This window comes from Ochotona princeps, chromosome 20 (assembly GCF_030435755.1).
Source record: "Ochotona princeps isolate mOchPri1 chromosome 20, mOchPri1.hap1, whole genome shotgun sequence".
NCBI lineage: Eukaryota > Metazoa > Chordata > Mammalia > Lagomorpha > Ochotonidae > Ochotona > Ochotona princeps.
Window position 1 is genome coordinate 29,557,401 of NC_080851.1, and position 23,139 is coordinate 29,580,539.

Genomic DNA, 23,139 nt, shown 5'->3' on the forward strand with positions numbered 1-23,139 from the left:
AAACAGAAAAAGATCTTCCATGTGCTCTTTCATTCCCCAAGTAGCCACAACAGCCGAAGCTGAGCTGATTTGAAGACAGAAGCAGGAGCTTCTTCAGGGTCTCCCATATGGTGCAGGTCCCAAGAATTTGAGCCATCTTTTACTGCTTTCCCAGGCCATAAACAAGAAGCTGGAAGTGCAGTAGCTGGGACATAAACCAATGCCCATTGTTGAACTTCATCTGAAGTGATCTCAGACCTAACTCTTGTGTGTGCTTCTTAGTACAGGGTCTAGCTCAGTCCATCACCTACATCAGCCTATGCACACACTGATAGCTGCAATCGCTGTGTTACCTATGGCCCAGCCCAACCCTACCCACCATACACTCGGCCCTCATAACACCAGCAGGAACTACAGCCTAGTCAGAGTGTCTCCCAATAACTCCCATCAGGCCCACCCCCAGCCCTGGCTCCTGCGCTTGCCACTGTATGCAGCAGACTGCTCCAATCAGTCCCATATCCTATTCAGAACTCCTACATGTCAACCCAACTGACCCTACTATCCAGCCCACACTCATGCCAGTGGGTGCCACAGCCAGGCCCGCGTCAGCCCTTGTTCTAATACTCACCAGTGGGAGTTGTAGCCCATTAGAGTGGTGCCCAGTTTCCCTACTGGACCCACTCCCAGTCCTGGATCTTCTACTCTCTAAGTGGTTCTGCAGCCTAGCTTAACAGGATCTGCCTGCAGTCCCAGCATTTGCCACCTAACGCTGAGGCAAAGCCCAACCAATTTATACTTACTATGGCTCATGAATGCACTAGTACATACATTCACTCAGCCCAGCCTGGCTCTCTCCCTAACCCTGCCCAGCCTGATCTGTCCCCAGTCCCAGCTCTCATACTCACCAGTAGAAGCAGTGGCTCAGCAGGTGAGCCGCAGTCCCCCATAATGGGCTCACACCACCCTGCCTCCCTGGTCTCATGTGTGCTATCCTATCTTTCTTATGTAATAAAGGAATTGGATTATTAATATAAATATATATTAAAGTTGAAAGATTTTTGAGCAAATAAATTATCACAAACCCTTACGCCCAGCAAATAGAAACCAAGAGAAATAGAGAAATTTTCTCAACTCACCACATCTTCACAAGTTTTAATCTTTTCCTGGGCTAGGCTGTATTCTGCCCAAATGACCTCTAATTCATTCAAAGAAGACAGGATAGTGAGGCACCCCTCATCCAACACTTGCATAGCTTCTGACAGGTCATCTCCAAAACGAACATTAGTGTTGACACGCCTATGGAAAAAAAGCAGTAAAAGAGAAAGTTCAAGAAATTAGCAAGTTGGAATAACTAACTCTTCAATACTAATGCTCTAAAGGTTACTATTTATAGCATTGGCTACAAAGAAGCACTTTGTAAAATAATACATAATCATGTGCAACTCTAAACTTTTAATTAAGAAATATTTGCAGGAGCCAGCCCGGTATCGTAGCTGGTAAAGCCACCACCTACAACACAACATCAACATCACACACGAATGCCAATTCGTGTGCCGGTGGCTACACTTCTGATCCAGCTGCCTGCTAATGGATCTATACCTGAGAACAGTAATGGAAGACAACCCAACTGTCTGGGGCCTGCCACCACCTTGTAGACCTGGCTCAGACTCCTGGATGATGGCCACAGCTGCCATCTAGGGAGTGAACCAGCACGTGGAATTTCTCCCTCCCTCCCCTTCTGTGTCTGTCATTCTTTCAAATAAATATATCCTTTAAAAAATACTTGTGGGAAAATAATTTTCTAGAAAATATTCTATATAAAAAGACAACTTCAAAAGTCTGCAGAACTTCAAATATCAAATAAGCCTTAACTTGCTAATCTACAATTAGATATATAAATACTTTCTCAACAATTTTAAGACACCCAAGGAGAGGGTGTCTTGCCTAGGAGTTGAGATGTCTGCATTCCATATCAGAGTACCTGTGTTCAAGTCCTAGCTTTCCATCCTGACTCTAGTTTCCTACCAGTGCAGACCCTACAAGGCAACAGCGATGGATCAAGTCACTAGACTCCTGCCACCCACGTGGGCGTTCTGGGAGTTCTAGACTTACGGCTTCAGTCTGCCGCAGCCCCAACTGCTGCAGGTATTCAGAAATTCAGGCAATGAACTAACTAGGCAATGGGAGGTATCCATCCAGGTATCTATCCGCCTCTCCTCTTCTCTTTCATACATGAAATAAATAAGAAGTAACCAGATTGCCTTGATAAACTAGCCCTATCCAACAATAACGTGTCCTGCTTCACTTTCCAAGTGCTCCCTGTACTGGCGGCTCAAGTTCCTCTCACCAGCGTGCCTGGTGCAGGGAGCACTTGGAAAGTGAACCAGGACATGAGATGCTATCTCCCTACTCCCCTCTCCACCTCCTCTTCTCTAATAAATACCTTTTCAAAGTGCAAATGGTGAAACACACAATTTAGACAAAGCACCAGCTAATCAACAATTATTTTAAAGTATCCTTCTCAAACATTCACATTAACCTACCTAATTTCCTTCAGTATTTCCACCTTAGTTGCCAGATTTTTCATTCTAGTGCCTACACGTGTCTTCAGAGTACTCTCTAAATGTTTTGTCAAATCCATGGTATTGGCTTTCTCTTGCTGAAACAAAGAACAAACACATCCCTATAAGACCCAAAGAAATTGTATTTCTGCTACTAATTGTCTTTCATTGTAATTAAACAAAATTGCAAAGGTTAACATTAAAGGTTAAAAATATTAGGCCATAAGATAACAAAAACTGACTTCCTTACTAACTCAGAGTCCATGGCCAGCTCTCTACGTTAATGTAAATTAGACTATTCTATGTTCTCTTATTAAGAGGTCATGGAGAAACACAATCTCACAAACTGTACCTCTTAAAATTTAGCATGTTAAAAGAATGAAAGGTCTTCATAAATACAAAGACTCCAAACGATTATCAATGACGATTTGTTACATGATGAAGTCTTACATCACTCTGCAATCTAAAGGAGTGAGCAACATACCCGCACCTAAAGCAGATTAACCTCCCAGACTTTGAGTGTTATTTAAAATGCATGTCTCTATTATCGCAACTAATGTGTGGAGCAGTGGAGGATGGCTCAAAGCCTTGGGACCCTGCACACATGTGGGAGACCTGGAAGAGACTCCTGGTTCCTGGCTCCTGTTCAGCTCAGCTCCAGCCATTGAGCCAATCTGCAGAGTAAAACAGTGGACAGAATATCTTTCTCTATATATTTCCATCTCTCTATATATCTGCCTTTCCAATGAAAATAAATAAATCTTCTCTTAAAAAAAGCAACTGAGTAATGGATACATGAGGATTAGTTAATTCTCTCTACTTTCGGAAAGTTTAAATTTCCATATTATAAGTTTTCACAAGAAAATAAGAGGAAGTATACACAATAAATTACTAAACTTTAAGATACCCAGTAAAACGCAAAGACAGTTTGGAATGTATGAAAAAGTCCACCTATAAACAAACGTAAGGAAAGGAAAAACAGAGGGTGAAGGAGGAAAGAAAATGAAAGCAAGAAATAGAGGAAGGGAGAGAAGGGGGAGGATGAGAGAGGCATAGCAATAAAGGAGGAAAGAGAGACGCAGATGAGTTTGTGGGCTTCCTGGCCAGACAGCCCTCACCTGAGGCCACCAAGCGTACCTGCAGCTCCTGGGTGGTCTGTTCTACTTTTGACTCCAGAGCCTTGTATCTTTCAAGAAGAACTTCCTTCTCTGTCTTAAGTTTTTCATTTTCTTCAATCAATTTCTGATCCTGCTTAATTTTTGCAAGGCTGACATTAGACCCTAACTTAAAGTCACCAACGGCCAAACTTTCCCTATTAAAAACAAATTCACATATTTTAAAAAGCAAACAGTAGATCTGAAGCATAAACCAAATCATCACAGGCTTTTTATACCATAATATATTTCTACAATTAGTTTGAAAAGGTCAACCTAGTTAAACATTAAAAAGATAAATTCACACAAACTAGATTTTATTAGCAAAGTCGTACCTCAAAAACAACTCCAACCCTCAGAAAGTATGCAATGCGACTTCCTCCTAACACTATCAACTCCAAAGACCAAACTGAAGAGCCTTTTTTTTAATCACTTTCCAAGTTCTTCTTCCCATGAGCCCCCACTCTACTTCACAACATGCTGATCAGGTTCCATCAGCCAGTTATATCACCCAAGACATCACAGCTTGGATCACAATACAGAAAATGTTATGATACACATAAGGACCTAAAGTGGCTTCCTATTTCTAGTTGATAATTCAAAATTACCCAGGGACAGGCACTTGGCAGTTAAACTGCTGCTTGGGACATTCACATCCATGCCAAGAGTGAATGGGTTTGAGTTTCAGCTTCATTCTCCATTCTAGCTTCCCACTGATGCACACACCAGGAAGCAGCAGGTGAAAGTTCAGGTATTTGGCCAACTTTCACCCATGGGAGAGACGTGGAGGAGGATCCTGGCTCCTAGCTCCAGAGCAGCTCAGCTCCGGCCACTGTGACACTGTGGCCAGTTGGGGAGTGAACCAGCAGATAGAAGATCTGTCTTTCCTCTTCTCTATAAATCTGACTTCCCAATAAATAAATCTTTTTAAAAATGTTATGTGAACTTCAAACAATTTAAGAACAAATTTGTTAAAATAGTTTTTAACAAAAATACTGTTAAAATAGATATACATAATACATATACATAACGTATATCTAATTAACTTTCCAAGAGAATATAAATCTTATACATAAGAGGTATATATCATTTATGAAATAGATTTTTTCAAGTATATAAATTTCAAATATTTGGGGGAAAAAAAATCCATAGCAGCTTTCAAAATTGCTGACCTAATTAAGGGATCCCAAAAGCATAGGCCTGAACTTGCGCTGCACCTTAACAAAGGCCTCTGTGAGGAATTAACATTACCTAAATCTGAAAACCACAATCTTACTTTGTAAATGTCATGTGACTTCCTGTATCATTTTCATTCTTCAAGTCAAGTGCCAGCCTCCCACTTAAGCGTGGCTTGGGCCTGCTCAAATTGGTCTGGTTTGACCTATGCCCCCATAAGGGAATGGGGTTTTTGAGGTTCCTGAGAGCAAGCTGAGCAGGATCTGACTTTTTTTCTTCGCAGATGTCATTGCCGGAGGTGAGTTTGCATTTTTCTGCGAATCCCTTCTTAGCCACCTCTTCTCCTATATCCACACTGCCGTACTCAGCCTGAGCGATGACGGTGCCATCCTGATAGGTTGCTTTGATTCTCATTTTAATTTCCTTTTCAAAAATCAAACTCCCCAAAAAAGTTCGTCCCTAAGAAAACAGAAAAGAACACATAAACAACAACATGCTTCTCTTTGTTTATTTTGTGTCTATGCAGTTTTCCCAAGCACCCTAATTACAAGATCTCTGTATCCATAATCTTACCTCCTCCCTTGCATGTGTATGAATGTGCTCCTTTTCAGAGGCAGAGCTGAGGGCTGAACAGGCAGGCAGCCACTTCCAAACATAGGCAAATATCTAGAATACTTTTTAACCTAGTAGATTATGTTGATTGTTTTGTCTCCAATAACTATAAAAGTGTCCCCAGGAGACTTCACACATAAAAATGAATGCCTGCTAACCTGGTGTAATAGCCTAATGGCTAATGTCCTCGCCTTGCACGTGCCAGGATCCCATATGGGTACCTGTTCTAATCCTGGTAGCCCCACTTCCCATCCAGCTCCCTGTATGTAGCCTGGGAAAGCAGTCAAGGATGGCCCAAGGCCTTGGGACTCTGAACCCTTGTGGGAAACATGGAAGAAGCTCCTGGCTCCCGGCTTCAGATGGGCTCAGTTCCAGCCGTGAGGCTACTTGGGGAGTGCATCAGCAGACAGACGATCTTCCTCTCTGTCTCTTCTCCTCTCTGTATATCTGATTTTCCAGTAAAAATAAAGATAATGTTAAAAATTTTGAAACAGGTGAATGCCTGCTACTTACCAAAAATGCTCGATTTGAACAAAACTTAAACTCATATTAAAGACAGAGTCAGGTACACTGCGTTTAAAGACAGACAAGAACTGCAGCAGAAAAACCAAACTCAGAATACAAAACATCAACAGGGTTTTTCTTCAACAAATCAACAAACTGAAATTAAGAATGTGAGATGTCAGAAATTGCTGCATTCAAAACTCTTAACCAGAGCTTTAACAGAGCCACAATGGTAACACTGACACATGATTAGCCACTAGATGAACTGGGTGTTTTCTGACTTCTGAATATTCAGTACCATCCACAGCACCAGGTACACATATGCCTAAAAGCAAAACTAAAACAAACAAGAAAAAAGTGGAATGCTATCTTGAGACTAATTTGATAAGCACATATTGGGACAAGCATGGTGCCATGGCAAGCGAATCCTCCACCTGCAATGCCAGCATCCCACGTAGATGCCAGTTCCAGACCTGGTTGTTCCACTTCTGATCCTGCCTCCTGCTTGTGAACTGAGAAAGCAGTGGAGGATGGCTCAAGTCCTCAGACACCTGCATCCACGTGGGAGACCCAGAGGAAGCTCCTGGCTCCTGGCTTTGGGTCAGTTTTTCAGCTCCGGCCATTGTAGCCATTTGGGGAATAAATCAGCAGATGGAAGATCTGTCTTTCCTCTCTGTGTAACTCTGCCCTTCAAACAAAAATAAATAAAACTTGTCAAAAAATGAGAATACATCTATTCCTCCAGAAAGTGATAATACCTAAAACCATTTTTAAATAATCTTGTTATTGTCCGTGTCCTAAAACTCTCAAAGTTCCTGTTCAGATTGTCACTCCGTATCATTGAGCAAACTAGTTTTTCAGCATATATGAAAAATAAATTTAGAACACAAAATGCATGGGTATTGTTCAAATTTACTCATGCTCATTTCCTTGATCAAACCAATGAACCATTATCACTCCTAGAGGAAGGAACTCTATTTTTAGCTATATAACCACTTGATAAATATGAAAAACAGTTTATGCAAATAAAGCAAAGCATACCAGTAATAATCAGAAAAACAAGAGTCTCAAAATCTAATTAAAAGCTGGAAACAAGGTGCTCAGATTTTTTAAAAAAGGGAAAAGTATGAAAAACCTTCAAGATCCTAGAAACTAAATAATACTGACTATCTTGTACCTGTTTATTATTAAAGAGCAGTACGGAGGGTAGAAATCAGAGCTACATAGGTCTTGACTTTTTTGTGCCATGGCCCTTATGCCAATCTTTGGATCTCTTCTCAAATCAATGCTTTTAAGTGCATAAACTGCACCGAATTGGGGGGGAAAATCGTTACAATACAATCTAACATGAGGTCAAGAACCACTGAGTCTAGAAGGATATATCTGAAGGAGTAAAGAAGATTCAAACTATACTAGAGAACATTCCATGAATGCTAAAAAGTTCCTGGCAAACTCCACATTGTGTTCTATTATTAATTTATTTGAGAAGCGTAGAGACAGTGCGCTCCGACCTCCTAGTTCACTTCCCAGATGTTCACTAGTCAAGATGGGGAGGGTTCAAAGCTAGGAGTCGGGAATACCATCCAGGTTACCCACTAAGTGGCAGGAAGCCCAATTATTTGAGCCATCTCTGCTTTTTTGCCAGAGTCTGCATTAGGAAAACTGAAGTCGGGAGCCAGAACTGAACATGAAACCCAAGTGGGACACAGGGGCTTAGCCTCCATCTTAGCCACTAGGCTAAATACTCCTAACATCAAACATTATCCCATAATCCCACTTTTCCCATGGACTTTATCAAACCCCCTCAAATATGTTTCAGGTTCACTGGTTATCAGTACTAAAAAAAAAAAAAAAAAAAGAAAAAATATGTTTTTAATCTACAGCCAAACTAACAATATATTTTAGGTTAATAAAATCCTGTGCCTCATAATTTTTTTTAAATAAAACTGAGAAATACACGTTGTATCAAGAGCCTCAATTCCCCAATATTTGATATGTTCCAGAGTGTGTCACCACCCACATGGGAGTAGGCAAGCAAAGGCAGCAAACTCGGACTGTGACTCACTGCACCGTGTCACATGAAGACTTGCATCCAGCAGATCTTCACTTCTTCCACAAAACCCTCGGATTCCAGCAGTACTGTTCAAGGTCCATCTAAAATAAAATGCAAGTACCACTGCCTGCCTTTGTGGAATTAATATTTCAAGAAATGGTTTCTAGGCAAAAGGAATCCAAATGGAAAAATCTACTTTCCACAAAAATTTCGATTACCTAAAGCCGCAAGTTTTGAAGTTATACATTCCTCTCAGATGTGAGGGTGGGAGCTTGGCACAGTGGTTAAGATGCCACTCAGGACATTCACAGCCCATGCTAGAGGATCTGGGTTCAAATCTAGGTCCCGCTACCGATGACATATTCATGTTAATGAGTAGCTAGAGAGGTAGCAGAGAAACAAAATACTTCACTGAACTCACTCCATGCTTTATATACTACTTCACAAACGGAGTGACTGAGATGGCTGGAATCTGAGCCATGAAATGAGAAATAATGACTAAACAAGGGCATTCCAAGCAGAGATATTCAAGAGTAACTTTTCTTTTTTCAGGGAACACTGTTTGCAAGTTGGCTCAACTCTAATCAAGGATGATTTTCAGCATCTAAATACAATGTTTGTATATAATGTTATGTAGATATTTTAAAAAGCCATGAATGCCCAGCTGTAGGCCACTGCCTAGATTGCACTGTACCTAGGCAAGTGTTACACTGCTCGGAGAGAAAAGCAGCTAATGGCTGGCAGGCATCCTGGGCCTAGCTAACAAATTCGTGTTAAAATACGCAGAGGGGGTATGGGGCAGCTGGGGCAGATGCAGTAGACATGCAGGTGTGCATGACTGGGCCCTAGGTAGGTAGGCAGAGCCCCAGGTTGGCATGGCACACTGCCAGAAGACTGAGCTTAGGGATCTGCACACTCACGAGCATGGGAGACTGTGGATCATTCAGGCAAGTGGGTCTGGGGATGTGTGGGAGGGAGGACTGCTGAGGGAAAACATGACAGGTGAAGAGGGACTTCTTGGGGACTTCCACCAGACTACCACACTTACAGGTAAATGAGGGGGCTAAGACTGGGTGCTTTACAGGAGGGGGCAGACTATGCCAATTAAAGACCTAGCACCCACTGGCACGCATGAGATCTGATTCTGGGAGTGGTCCTGGTTGGGTAACTTGTGGGGCTCCCCTGGTGGGCCATTGCTCCAGCCAGTGACCGCATGAGTCAGGGCTGAACGCTGGTCAGGCTGGGCAGGGGTGCTTCACTTGTCAGCAGGTGTGTGAGCTGGCTCAGGAAGGACAGATCTGATAGGGCCAGGCCAAACCAGAGCACATTGGCATACACAGGAACCAGGATGGGGTGTTGGCCATGCCAGGCTAAACTAGGCTATCGCACCTACCAATTTGCATGAAAGCCAGGGATGGGGGCAGGCTGTGCAGGGCTAGGCTTTAGCACCCACCAGTGGGAGCTGACACTAGTGGCAGGCCAGGACAGGACAGGTTGTAGCATCTGATGGCAAAAGCTAAGATGGGTAATGGGTTCTGCCAGGCTGGCAGATCGATCCTGGTCAGGGAGCTAAGGGAAAGCACCTGCTGGGCTCACCTGCTGGTGAGCGCGAAAGCTGGAACAGAGGCAGTGATATGGGTTGGACATGGCTACAGCATCCCTCAGCAAGGGTGTGGACTGGATCTGGGGTGTGCCAGACTGGGCTAGACTCTAGCACCCTCTGGTACTCTCACCCAGACTGGGCTGGTCTCTACACTCCATGAACTACGTAAGAGCTGTATCTGGACACGGACCAGGAAGGGCTGGGCTGTGAAACCCAACAATAAGAGCCAGAATTGGTGTAAGCCAGTCAGACAAGGCCAGAACAGGAGGTAAGCCAAGTCAGGCTGGGCCAGGAACCCACGGGTGTACACGACATCTGCAACTGGGAAATGACCTGATAGAGGAGCCTGGGGAGCTCCTCTGTCAGGACACACTCTTTGCAGGTGAGCACAAGAACCAAGGCTAAGAACAGCTCAGACCAAGCCAGACTACAGTACCCGCTAGCATACATGTCAGTCAGGTCTGGGAGCGAGCCAGGCTGGGGCAGTCCACAGCACCCATTGGCAGATGTGAGAACCAGGACAGGACACAAGACAAACCAGGCTGGGCCACAACACCAACCATCTGACATTAGAGCTTGGGACTGAGGGCTAGCTGGACTAGGCAAGGCTGGAGCACCCACCAGCATGAGCTGGAACTGGGAGCAGGTCAGGCCGAGCAAGTCTACAGCACCTGAAGGTGAGGCGAACCACGCCAGTCTGGGCCAGAACTCCTACCAGCACACATAAGACCCAGGATAGGGAGCAAGCCCAGTGGGGGGGAATTGCAAGGACTCCCCTGCCGGCCACTGCTCCCACTGGTGAGTATGATAGCTGGGACTGGGGACAGACCAGGCTGGGCAGGACTACAAAGTGTGTCAGCCTGCATGTGAGCTGGTTTATGGGGGAGAACCAGGCTGGGCTAAGCAACCATATGCACTGGTGCATGCAAAGTAAGTACAGATGGGTTGGGCTTTGCTGCAGCATCAGCTGGGAAGAGCTGGGATTGAGGGCAAGTCCTGTCAAACTAGACTGCAGAACCATCTGGAGCATGCAAGATCTGGGACTAGGCTAGACAGGCAATGGCACCCGCCAGTATGAGTGCAGGCTGGACAATGGGGTCAGTTGGGCTGAGCTAGGTTCCAATGCCCACTGTTGTGTACAAGAGCCAAATGGAATGCGGGACAGACTGGGCCAGTCTGCTGCACACACCTGCATGTACAAGAACCAGGGCTAGGGGCAGACCTAGTGGGGTTATTGGGGGTCACTCTGACTAGGCTGCAGTTCCCACTGGTGTAAATGAGGAATGAGTGTGTGGTGGGCAGGGTTACGCTGGGGCACAACATCCACTGGTTGATGTATGAGATGGGGCTGGGGACAGAACTGACAAGTAACTACAGCCACCACTGTGTGTATGGTCTGATGCAGGTGATGGACTGAGCTGGAACCTGCACTGACTGGCACACACCAGAGTCAATTTGGCAAGGTTTTTTGGGGGATCCCCACAACTGGACCACTGGAGTCAGAACTCCAACCACAGAGAAAAATCACAGGATAATGGAGTACATTTGTCAGAACTGGGTCTCCATGGTTGCTGAGGCATGCGCAGTGGATGGCATGCCCAGATGCTCATGGAGGACATGACAACCAGTTCAATGAGGCCTGCAAAGGACCTCTAGTACCACAGAGGGCAAAACAAATTGGACAGCTCTCCCAGTAAAGCTTTGACAGCAAGCATCTGGGCAAATCTAGACTTTAAGGTGGACTATGTCAGTAAATAGAGCTTAGAAGGATTTTCTCAACCTTGGAGGAATGAGTTCAACAGCATCTCAGAACTACTGAAACCACTTAAGCAGTAGCCTCAGAACATGCTCCACATCCGGGACCCTGGGATGACACTGGGTGGACAGCCCCCATTCCCAGGTATTTGTGTGTTTGGGCTGCTGGGAGCAGCCCCCTCCCTTTCCCTCCCCACTTCCTGTAGATACAACAAGAAAAGAGGAAATTGGAAGCAGCTGTCTCACCCACTTTCCCCCATTACTTGACCCTCTCCACCCTAACCGATGGAGCTTATGGGCATGTATCCCTCTGAAATATATAAGCATCATAAAAACTAAAATGAATTATTTTTAAAAAAAAGTTTTTAAAAAGGCTATGAAGCCTTCAAAAACATTCTCACGTTTACCCGTTTCAAAACCTGGTATTTTTCTATAGGATTGTGTGTGTGTGTGTGTGTGCGTGCTGCAAAGTCAGATACGTAGAGAGGAGAAAAGACAGAGAGGAAGATCCTCTGTCCACTGATTCACTCCCCAAGTGGCCGCAACGGCTGGAGCTGAACAATCCAAGGAGGCTAGAGCCTCCTCTGGGTCCCCCAGTTGGGTACAAGGTCCCAAGACTTTGGGTTATCCTCTACTGCTTTCCCAGGCCACAAGCAGGGAGCTGGATGGGAAGCAGGGCCACTAGGACATGAATCAGCACCCATACGGGATCCCAGCACGTCCAAGGCAAGGACATTAACCACCAGGGTACCGTGTCAGGCCCAAAAACCTGGTATTTTGAAAATACCCTTAATCTGTGCTTGTTTCAATAAACAGAAATATGTGTATCATCTTATTATAAAAATAGTAATGGACTTCAGTTCCAGCCCTGGATCTGCCCAAAACAGAATAACTGTATTCAACATACTCGTCATTCAGTCTGTCCATTAATTCAATGCTAATCAATGACTTTTTCAATGAACTAAGTATCCCAATGCAGTGTTTGTATACCTATAAAGAGATAAAACTTTAAACACTGAAATCAGAAGCTATTTACATTTATTCAATATAAACACTTATCACTTATCTATTTAAAATTGTACCTAGCAAAGATGAAAACAAATATATAACCACTACTACATTGTTCTATAATTCATATTTTTCATCATTTTTATAGACTATTAAACAAAATTAGTAAGATTATACTACAATTTTGTTTCAAGCACAGCTTTACTTAGATTAACAAAAGTACTTAAACTCTAAGACTTGCCTGATCAAACTGGGTAACTTCCTGGCCAGAAGGAATTTGCAATCCCCAAAGTCTGTACTTTTTGGCAACACTAGAAAATTGCAGTTCTGAAGGAATCTCAACTATGTCAGATCTATTCAGTATTTCAGTATTGCCATAGTCAATGTACCTCACCAGACACTGAAAAAAAAAAAAAAAGACATTACCACTTGGGATTAGGAGACATTCACACTGGAGAGTAAGAGAACATTAACACTGAACCCAGAGATTAAATATCTCTGCCACCTAAATCATCATTAGCCTTCTACTAGTTATCTGTAAAAATAGTATTTTACCTCAAATTAAGAAGATGAAATCAGAAACAGAATTCTAGTAATATACTCAAAATACAGAAAACCCATAAAATCAAAGTGATTTCTACAATTGGCACTAGCTAATGTCAGATAGTAATATTTCTCATCTTTACTTTTTCCAAGAACTGATATCTTAGATAAGTCTATAAATTTACAGTCCTCCTCTATTTCTTCTAATGTTCAAAATAATCAACATTCTTAGGTTAAAGTTAAGAAGAACATCTAAAAAAATTATAAAGTTTTCTTCAATAAAATTAAACCTTCTCCAGCTAGACCCTGAAACTAAGCCAATCTAATTCACCTGTATTTTCAGTTGTATCTATTTAAAAAGTAAAACACCAAGGTAATTTCCAACAATCTATTTATTGCCTTATAAAGTCAAAGCCAACCCAAAGCAAATACAAAATATGATTGCTACTTGTCAAATTATGAACCAAGATCAATTACAAAGGTTCATTTCACTAAGAAAACATTGTAACAATAAATGAGTATATTCAATCAAGCTAATTAGAGTTGTAATTAAATCATTTCATCTTATTCCACCAAGAAAAATTTAAAAGCATACATAATATAAAATTATACTCCTTTTTTTAAAGACTTAATAGTTTTTCTCGAACTTCAAAGTTACAGAGAGAGACAAGGACACTGAAAGAGAGATCTTCCATCTACTGGCTCACTCCCCAAATAGTCACAACAGCCAGAACTAGGCTGATCTGTCAGGAGCTTCTTCCAGGTCTCCCATATGAGTGCAAGGGCTCAAGGCTGGTGCATTCTTCCGCTGCTTTCCCAGGCCACAAGCAGGGAGTTGATCGGAAGTGGAGCAGCCAGGACTTGAACTGGTGCCCAACAGGATGCTGGTGCAACAAGTGGAGAATTAGGCTGGTACACCACTGTGCTGGCCTCATAAAACATATTTAAATGGTACACCACTGTGCTGGCACCATAAAACGTATCTCAAGTGTTCAAAGTAGATGTAGAGGGCCTGGTGTGACACACTAGTGGCTAAAACCTTGTGCTTTGTATGCACTGGGATTCCATATGCATCCTGATTGGTGGCCTGGCTGCTCCACATTCCATCCAGCTCCCTGCTGGTGGCTTGAGAGAGCAATGGAGCATGGCTCAAAGCCTCCTCAGGAACCTGTGTGGCAGTCTCTTGTCTCCTGGCTTCAGACAGGCTCAGCTGCAGCCACACGGAGAGTGGACAGAAGACTTCTCTCTGTCTCTTCTTCTCTCTGTAAATCTGACTTTCCAATAAGAAAAAAAGTAGATGTAGAGATGGCATTGAAAGAAAGACTAGGGCAACACTTCTAAACACCTCTAAGATACAAATGCCACAGCTATTTCAATTCCTATTGCTACAAGTCCACTTAAAAACCTTCCACGAGGGCACGGCGGCGTGGCCTAGCGGCTAAAGTCCTCGCCTTGAATGCCCCGGGATCCCATATGGGCACCGGTTCTAATCCCGGCAGCTCCACTTCCCATCCAGCTCCCTGCTTGTGGCCTGGGAAAGCAGTCGAGGACGGACCAAAGCTTTGGGAGACCCGGAAGAGGTTCCAGGTTCCCGGCATCGGATTGGCGCGCACCGGCCCGTTGCGGCTCACTTGGGGAGTGAATCATCGGACGGAAGATCTTCCTCTCTGTCTCTCCTCCTCTCTGTATATCTGACTTTGTAATAAAATAAATAAATCTTTAAAAAAAAAAAAACTTCCACGAGCTCTCCATGTTAAAATAAAAGAGCTCAACACAAAGAAACTCATTATATTCAACACAGACATGAGAAAGTGGCAAGTCAATCTTTAATATTAACAATTTTAAAATAATTAAGTAAAAGTATAACCAGCTTTAATCAAATGTTTTTTCCTTACTCACCAAAAACTTACTCATTAGCAGGAGTCAAACATAACTATTAAGAATTAAAGTACCAAATAGTCATTTAAACAAAAAATTATATAATTTATTAGACAAGCTGTGGTGATTACACAACTAAAATTCCGAAGAACATTCCTGAATCCAACCTGTCTTTAAGCAACTAATCTCTTTTGTATTCACCAGGAAAAAAGTAGATTTTAGCAGAATTATCAATTCACTGAGCCAGATTCTATGAATAAGCAATGAAGGGCTAAACAAGCGTTAAGTTTTGGGACTACAATAAGTATTATCTGAGGAAAAAAAACTAAACACTTATTTCCTGCCTTTTCATCACTGATGATTTTCAATACTTTACATCTGTACCAGCACTTATCTTCTGAAAACAATCCACCATAAATCTAGAGAAAAAAAAAAAGGTTATTTGGCATTTCAATGAAATAAAGCAGGCAAGTAGCTGAGAATAAAAGTTAGCATCTACTAAGCTCTTACTATGTATCCACAGCACAATAATTTGTTTCACTGTCACACTAACCCTGAGGCAGGTACTCTTTCTCACCACTATGTATCCAAAGTCCTAAGCTAGTATACAGGAGAAACAAGATTCAAACTTCTGGCTTCAGTATATTATGCTATTCCGTATCTTCAAAAAGAGGCGTGAATATAATGAAAGATAGAACATCTTTTTAAAAAGGAGTATACACGAAGAATCAAGATGGCAGAATATGGTGAGGACACATATAAACAGAAACGTTATCCAGGGTGAACCAGAGAGGACACAATCCAGGAAATAGCGGGGGACAGACCAACAGCATAGAGGCACCTAGAGACTGAAGGATACAGCAAAGCAGCAGAAAGGTGCGGTGTTGCAGTGACCTGATATTCCAGTGGCATTCAGCAAGTGGCAATCTAAACTCCACGGGTGGCCAGATCTCCACCAGCAACCAGATGGGAAGGGGAGTTCACCAGTAACTCAGGAGGTAAACCCTGACAAAGAACTGCTGGTCCTGCTGGTTTGCTTCATTTGACCAGGAACAGAGCAGCAGGTCCCAAACAGGTGGTGCAGGAACAGGGTGGATTTCAGAGCTCAAATTCCCACTAGAGCCAAATCAGGCGCCATCTTGTGTAGGAAGGCAATGGCTAAGGGACAGGACTAAGCATGCACTATTCTAGGAGCGAACTCATTCAGGGCTCAGTGAATTGCTTCCTTCAGATTCCACCCAAAATAGATCCAGGTAGCTCCCAGACCTAATGGCCAGCAGATCAAGAACTCCGCAAGTTTCACATCAGGTGCCATTTTGTATAATGTGGCAAAGCTTGATTATCATGTGTCTTGGTGATCACTTTTGCTCAACCCTATTGGGAGTTCAGTGCCCCTCCTGGATGTTGTTTCCCAATTCTTCCTCTAGATTAGAGAAATTTTCCCTTATTATTTCATCGAATACATTATAAAACCCAGCTTCTCTTTCTGCACGTCTGGGACTCCCGTAACTCTCATATTTGGGCTTTTAATAGTGTCTTTCAATTCTTGAAAACTTTTTTTAGCTTGACCCAGCTTTTTGTTTGTTTCCCCCTGGTGACAACAAATATCTTCCAATTCTGAGATTCTTTCTTCTGCTTCATTCATTCTATTCTGGAGACTCTCCACTGTACTTTTAATTTGCTCCACTGTATTCTGCATTTCTGACATATCAGATTTCATTTGATTCATTTCCTGTGTGACATATTCCTTGAATTCCTTGAATGCTTGTTTTAAGTGCTTCTCATTGATAAGAAGCTTTATAACAAGTGTTTTGAATTCTATATCCCCCATTTTCTTGATGTCTTCCTCGGTTAACTCTGAGGTTGGCAAAGGGTTTTGCTCCTTTGCAGCGAAGTCTTCAATAATATTCATTGTGCCTGTGTCTCATTTTTTGCTCTTGGTCAATAAACTTCTGGTTACCAGATTCTTCTCCTTGGGACAGGTTTCTAAGCTGTGTCACCCACAAGTCTGCTGTTCAAATTTATTTATTGTGGTTGGTACACAGTTCTTTGCAGTTACTTGTGCCACTCCCTCCAGTGAGTTTCAGACTTCACCATGGTCTGTATAGTCCAGCTCCTGGCTCAGCACTCCACCTGCTGTGATAGCGTGCTATTGTTTACAGCGAGGACTTTAACTACTAGGCCACTGTGCTGGGCCCCAAATCCCACAATCTTAATTTAGCACACAAAGGGGCTGCTAACAAATCATGTACTACAGAAGAATAGGTGAATCAAGCTGGGACTAAAGTCTGTCCCCCAGCTAACATCCACCAACAGGAAGGAAAAAGCACAAATGGCATGATAAACCTCTGAAAGACATCATACTTGACTTTTTTTTTTTACATTTATCTATTTATTCAACAAAATAACACAGAGAGAGCAGAGACAGGGAGAGACACAGAGATCTTCCATAAAGTAAATTACCATAAAGATCTTATATAAATTACTTCGATTACAAAAATCTCAAATTAGTTCCTGGTATAGGTATCTGATTGCAAATTTTTACTCAGCCACCTCCAGTTATCCATAAATGGATTATGCTTTGTAAATTTTTCTTAGAGGCCCATGTGTTTTCCTCCTTTTCACGTGCAAGCAGATGGGAGGCTATGGTAATAGAATTGGAGGAGCAGATGGGCCCAGGCACAATGGAAGGGAACACATGGCTCTATGGTCTGAAGACAAGTCTAACTGGGATAGAAGTGTGTGTTACCATGATGGTCGTGCTTATTCACACTGATGGAGCATATCTCAGATGCTTCAGCTTGGATGGCACACAGCTGTTTTCATGAACAGAAGTAACCCAGCCCTGCTCAGCGGGGTTAATGTGCCATTTTTTTTTCTCCTTTTGAAAGCAGCTTTACTTTCTGAAAGGCACAGTGACAGAAACAGAGGGACAGAATTCTTCCATGTACTGGTTCACTCCCCAAATGGCTATAGCAGCACAGCTGGGCCAGACCGAAGCCAAGAGCCAAGAGCTCCTTCTGGATGTTAGAGAACCAAGTCGTTGAGTTATCATTTGCTGCCTCCCAAGGTGCATTTGCAGGGAGCTGGATCAGAACCAGAGAAGATGGGTTTAGAATCATGCACTATGGCCTGCTGGCATCCCTAGCTGTGGCTTAATCTGTTGCACAACCCCCATTCTAAAATGCCATGTCTGCTGCTTACTTGCCTTTTACCAAATCATGATTGGTACATCTTTGAAAAACCTGATTTAAAGATACTGTGATCTTTTATAGAGTTTGAAATTGGAATAGGACTGTTGATCACCTTCCATTTTTGCTACTAAATCTGTTTGCTTATTAAAAAGTGAAGTAAGGAGCTAGTGTTTTGGTATAACTGGTTAAACTACCGCCCCCAACACAGGCTGATTCTTGTCTGGGCTACTCCCCTTCTGATCCAGCTTCCTGCTAATGCCTGAGTAAGCCCTCTGCTACCTAATGTGGGAGACTTGGATGAAACTCCTGGTTCTTTGCTGTCACAGGCACCTGGGATGTGAACCAGAAGTTTGCTTTATGTTCAAAAGATAAAAGGGGAGCCCAGCGTGATAGCGTTGCGGTTAGGGTCCTCACCTTGCATGCACTGGGATCCCCTATGGGCGATGGTTCTAATCCCGGCAGCTCCACTCCCCATCCAGCTCCCTGCTTGTGGCCTGGAAAAGCAGTCGAGGACAGCCCAGAGCATTGGGACCCTGTATCCACTTGGGAGACCTGGAAAGAAGTTCCTGGCTCCTGGCTTTGGATCGCCACAGCACCAGCCATTGCAGCCACATGGGGAGTGAATCATCAGACAGAAGATCTTCCTCTCTGTCTCTCCTCCTCTCTATACATCTGCCTTTCCAATAAAAATATATAAATCTTAAAGAAAAAAAAAAGAAAAAAGAAAAGAAAAGGGACAGGGCAGGCATTATACTCAGCAGGTAAGGCCTGGATGACTTCAGGCTGACCTACTCCTGGCTTTTGCAAAAATTTGGGAAGTGACTAGTGGGATATTTCTCTGTGTCTGTATTGCTCTCTCTCAAATACAATGAAAACAAAATATTTTTTTAATTATCTGAAAAAATAGCTCCTATGCAGTGTCTCAGAACCACCAGCCTTTTCTCCCACCAGGCAATTATTCTATGTTATGCTGCCTGGAATGGGGACAGGAATGGATTAGCTCCGGCTATGTCCACAACAGGACCAGATCACACGCAGAGATGCCTGCTGCTGACGTGTGCTTGCAGCACAAAGCGCTAAAGCCAATGATGGCTGATACTGGTCCATATAAAACTCCAACCGACTGGGCCACAGGTCTCCACTAGGGACCAGGCCCGAACCAGGGGTTCCATCTGCAGGCACAGACCTGGCTTCCTTGGATCAAGAAGGTGACTTGAAACATGAATGTCTATGGAAATTATTTTCTCTGTGAGAACAGGACCAGAGCATCTTCCTCAGCTGCCATTCTGCTGCACCTCTAATAACAATCTTCTGATCACGATCATGAAATCTGCATTCCCAGAACCTAACCACCTCCCAGAGACCCCAACTACCAACACTAACACCAGATACCTCAGGGCTAGATTTCAACTAGTTACCTTTTCGGGGAAAACAGATACTCAGACTATAGCAATGGCCCTCATTTTAATAATCATGGCCTATAATAAGTAAAACAAGCTAGGTTTTCAGGATACAAAACTCAAGGAGGTACTCATTCATGTGCCAGAATAATACCTCTTTAAATTTTGAATTTGCCTCATCCTAGTACCAGCATCACAAAATGATTACAGTACTTAGTATGGGAGAATTTAATTTTTTCCAACACAGGGTAATGGTTAAGGAGGTGGGTTCTATGAGTTTGCATACCTGACCCACCAAAAGTTAGTCAGTGACTTTCATAAAATTACCTCATCTTTTCCTCAATTTTCAAAAGAAATGTAAAACAGTAACAGTATCTGCCTCTTCATATTGCTTGAGGATCAAGCCAGTACATGCAAAGAGCTTACGATGGTCCCTCATGGAAAGAGGGACTATATATTGTCATTACTATTACATGATGTTGAGGACATTTAGTTAACCTCCACTCAGGTTTATAAGTAATCCTGCAATGTGTAACATGGTGTAAGTATAGATATGTTCAAAAGATAAATTCTTGGCAAAGAATGGATGGGCCCATGATAAAAGGCATTTGTTATTTTTCAAAAAGATAGTCAACACTAATTTACAGTCAGTTCATTTAAAATGAAAATACCAAAACAAAAACAAAAACCTTTAGCAAAGGAGAAATAATCTCCTCAATAAATGGGATTGGTTTCATTAGACATCCTTAGGGAGAGAGTGGGGACAAATAATAATTCCATGAAAAGGGAAAAGAGAAAACCAAATTTTCTCCAAAGGCATCTCTTACATCCTTTGTGAGTCAGTGACACAGCAAAGATTCTATGTATTTAGTTCACCATTTTATAGTCAATGATTAAAACCACCTACACAACACAGTACTGCACAGGCGTATAGTATTTAATGTAAGTGGAATCACACAGTATGTCTTTTAGTAACCAATTTACTTAGCATAAAATAGCCTCAAGATTCATCTGTTTCACAGTCTGTCAACATTATTTTCCTTTTCAAACCAGGACACTATTCAATTCCTATGACTTTCTGAGGAAATAAGCTTGAGTGTTGTTTACACCAATTCCAAAAAACCATATATTCCTTGAATTTGAACTAAGCCAAAAATTCCAAAAACTGCAAAATGTCAAAGACACAAAAACCTCCAGAAGGGATGACAAGATTCTATCTAAGAATATGACTCACCTTCTTGGGGTCAAGACTCCCAAACACTGAGTTAGCATGAGGGCATACTTCAGACAGCGAGAGACCAATCTTCACAATGTCTTTGTTTCTATCAATACTCTAGGCAAAACAGACGCAGAACAGATTTCAGTAAAGTATCACTTTACAGTGTTGCATAATCAAAAGTGCTATTATACTTACAAGATTTTGTAGTATTAAAAATAAGCCAAACTCGGGCCCAGTGGCTAAAGTCCTCGCCTTGAACTTCCCGGGATCCCATATGGTCGCCGGTTCTAAGCCCGGCAGCTCCACTTCCCATCCAGCTCCCTGATTGTGGCCTGGGAAAGCAGTCGAGGATGGCCCAATGCATTGGGACCCTGCACCCATGTGGGAGACCCGGAAGAGGTTCCTGGTTCCCGGCTTCGGATCGGCACGCACCGGCCGTTGCGGCTCACTTGGGGAGTGAATCATCGGACGGAAGATCTTCCTCTCTGTCTCTCCTCCTCTCTGTATATCTGACTTTGTAATAATAAAAATAAATCTTCAAAAAAAAAGTAAGCCAAACTCTTACAGTTCTTTTCATAATTCAACTGAGTTATTTATAAAAAAAAATCAGACCTGGTTATGCAAAAGTTTACTTCCCAAAGACTTCAAACTATTGGGGATTCAAGCACAGTATCGAAGGTCATCTAATCATATGGAGATGGTTCTCCAGAGACTGGCTGATTTCTAGGCTAGGACAGAGAAATAAACCAATTCTGCATACATGGCAGTATCATAAAGAAATGCCTAGAGAAAGAATGGGACAGGCCCGGCACGCTAGCCTAGTAGCTAAAGTCCTTGTCTTGCACACACCAGGACCCCATATGGGCAGCGGCTTGTGTCCCAGCGGTCTCGCTCCCCGTCCAGCTCCCTGCTTGTGGCTTGGGAAAGCAGCAGAGGACAGCCCAAGCACACACATGAAAGACTGGAAGAAGCTCCTAGCTCTTGGCTTCAGACTGACTCAGATCCAGCCATCGCGGCCACTTAAAGAGTGAATCAGCAGACAGAATATCCTCTCTGTCTCTTTACCTCTCTGTGTATCTGACTTTCCAATACAAACTTAAAATACATAAACATTTTAAAAGAATAGGGCACGTATACAGGGCAAGTAGCCAGCTTCCAGTTCCTGGGCCAACCTTTATCTTAGTGGCCAAAGCTAAACAATTTAAACAACAAAATAAATGATGGTGGTACCGCGTATAAGCCATAAAATAAATGTTTATACACCTATTGCTAATGTGCAAGTAGCAGAATACACCTTCTTTACAGAAGGATTTCATTAATAAATATGAAAGTGTTGAAGAGCATAGGGAAAACATTAGGCAAGCGCCACAGTAATAAATACTATGCCTGAGTGACAAGTCGAGGAGAAGCAGCATTAGACGGTAATGTCCCTCGCTGAAACATTCATTACAAAAGTGACCTGGTGTGAGAACCCCGGCAGCCGCCCCACCTGCTGGTCACAGGCTGAACATTCCTAACACAGAAATCCACAATCCAGAGTGTTCCAGAACCTGATGCTTTCTGAGCCCCAGTGCGAAACAAGTGGAAAGCTATATGCCATGACATCTTATTTTATGCTTAAAATTTAAACTACTGTATAATATTATCTTTAGACAATATACATGTGTATATGAAACACAAATAGCTTCCTGTTTAGGCATGAGCCTCATCCATCACATATATGTAAATATTACAAAATTTTAAAAAAGTGAAATACTTGTTTGGCATTCCTTTCAGATAAGTGATGATTCACCCACAGTGACACCATGAAGCCCCAGTCAGATGCACTGAGAAGCACACATCTCTCCCAGGGTACTCCCACCTACCCTCTTACAAAAAATAACCCACCCACCCAAATGAGGCGATACTCTGTCAATGAGCACTACTTAACAAAAGTGTCAGAAGTCAAACAGAAATTGAGAAATGGAGACTGGAGGAGACTAGAGATAAACATGATGTGGGGGTCCCAAAACAGAAAAAAAAAAGACCCAAAAATCATGATTAGATGTGAGTAAGGAGTATTTTGAGCAGTTCCATCAATTCTACTAACATTCTACCGGTTTTGATTTCCCAGCATTCATTATTATATTCCGGTTATGGAAGAGAATAGCATTAAGGAAAGTCTCTGTTCTAAGTTTCCAACTCCCAGACAAGTCTAAAATCATTTCCAAATGAAGAGCTAACAAAATGTTCAGTAAGACTAGAAAGAGGATGATTATGTGTGGTGACTGAAGAGAAACCATGAGGCAGCAGTTCCAAGGCCATCCTAACAAGTATCAACAAACTGAACTTGAACAACAGAAGCAGCCTTTGTGAATAAAACCCCTGAAATTAGTTCTCTATATTCAGAATATATCAGAATACTCTTGACAACTCTAATTTGTCACCATATGACAAAAATGGAAACTCTGACTTTCCTAAAATCTAGGCAGAGGTCAATTATTTTAGGTTTCTTCTGCTG

At 42.6% G+C, this 23,139-nt stretch overlaps 1 protein-coding gene across 11 annotated transcripts in view; it reads right to left on the reverse strand.

The window, feature by feature from the left end:
* Nucleotides 1-23,139, reverse strand: part of STK31 (serine/threonine kinase 31) — a 162,871-nt gene that overhangs the window by 135,191 nt on the left and 4,541 nt on the right. For all 11 annotated transcript variants that reach the window (XM_058678192.1, XM_058678191.1, XM_058678194.1 and 8 more), the window contains exons 4-10: nucleotides 20,655-20,753; nucleotides 15,171-15,245; nucleotides 12,647-12,805; nucleotides 4,971-5,329; nucleotides 3,678-3,852; nucleotides 2,523-2,638; nucleotides 1,116-1,275 (exon numbers count right to left, since the gene is read on the reverse strand). In XM_058678192.1, coding sequence (XP_058534175.1) covers nucleotides 1,116-1,275; nucleotides 2,523-2,638; nucleotides 3,678-3,852; nucleotides 4,971-5,329; nucleotides 12,647-12,805; nucleotides 15,171-15,245; nucleotides 20,655-20,753 — 1,143 coding nt within the window. The remainder of the gene's footprint in view (nucleotides 1-1,115; nucleotides 1,276-2,522; nucleotides 2,639-3,677; nucleotides 3,853-4,970; nucleotides 5,330-12,646; nucleotides 12,806-15,170; nucleotides 15,246-20,654; nucleotides 20,754-23,139) is intronic.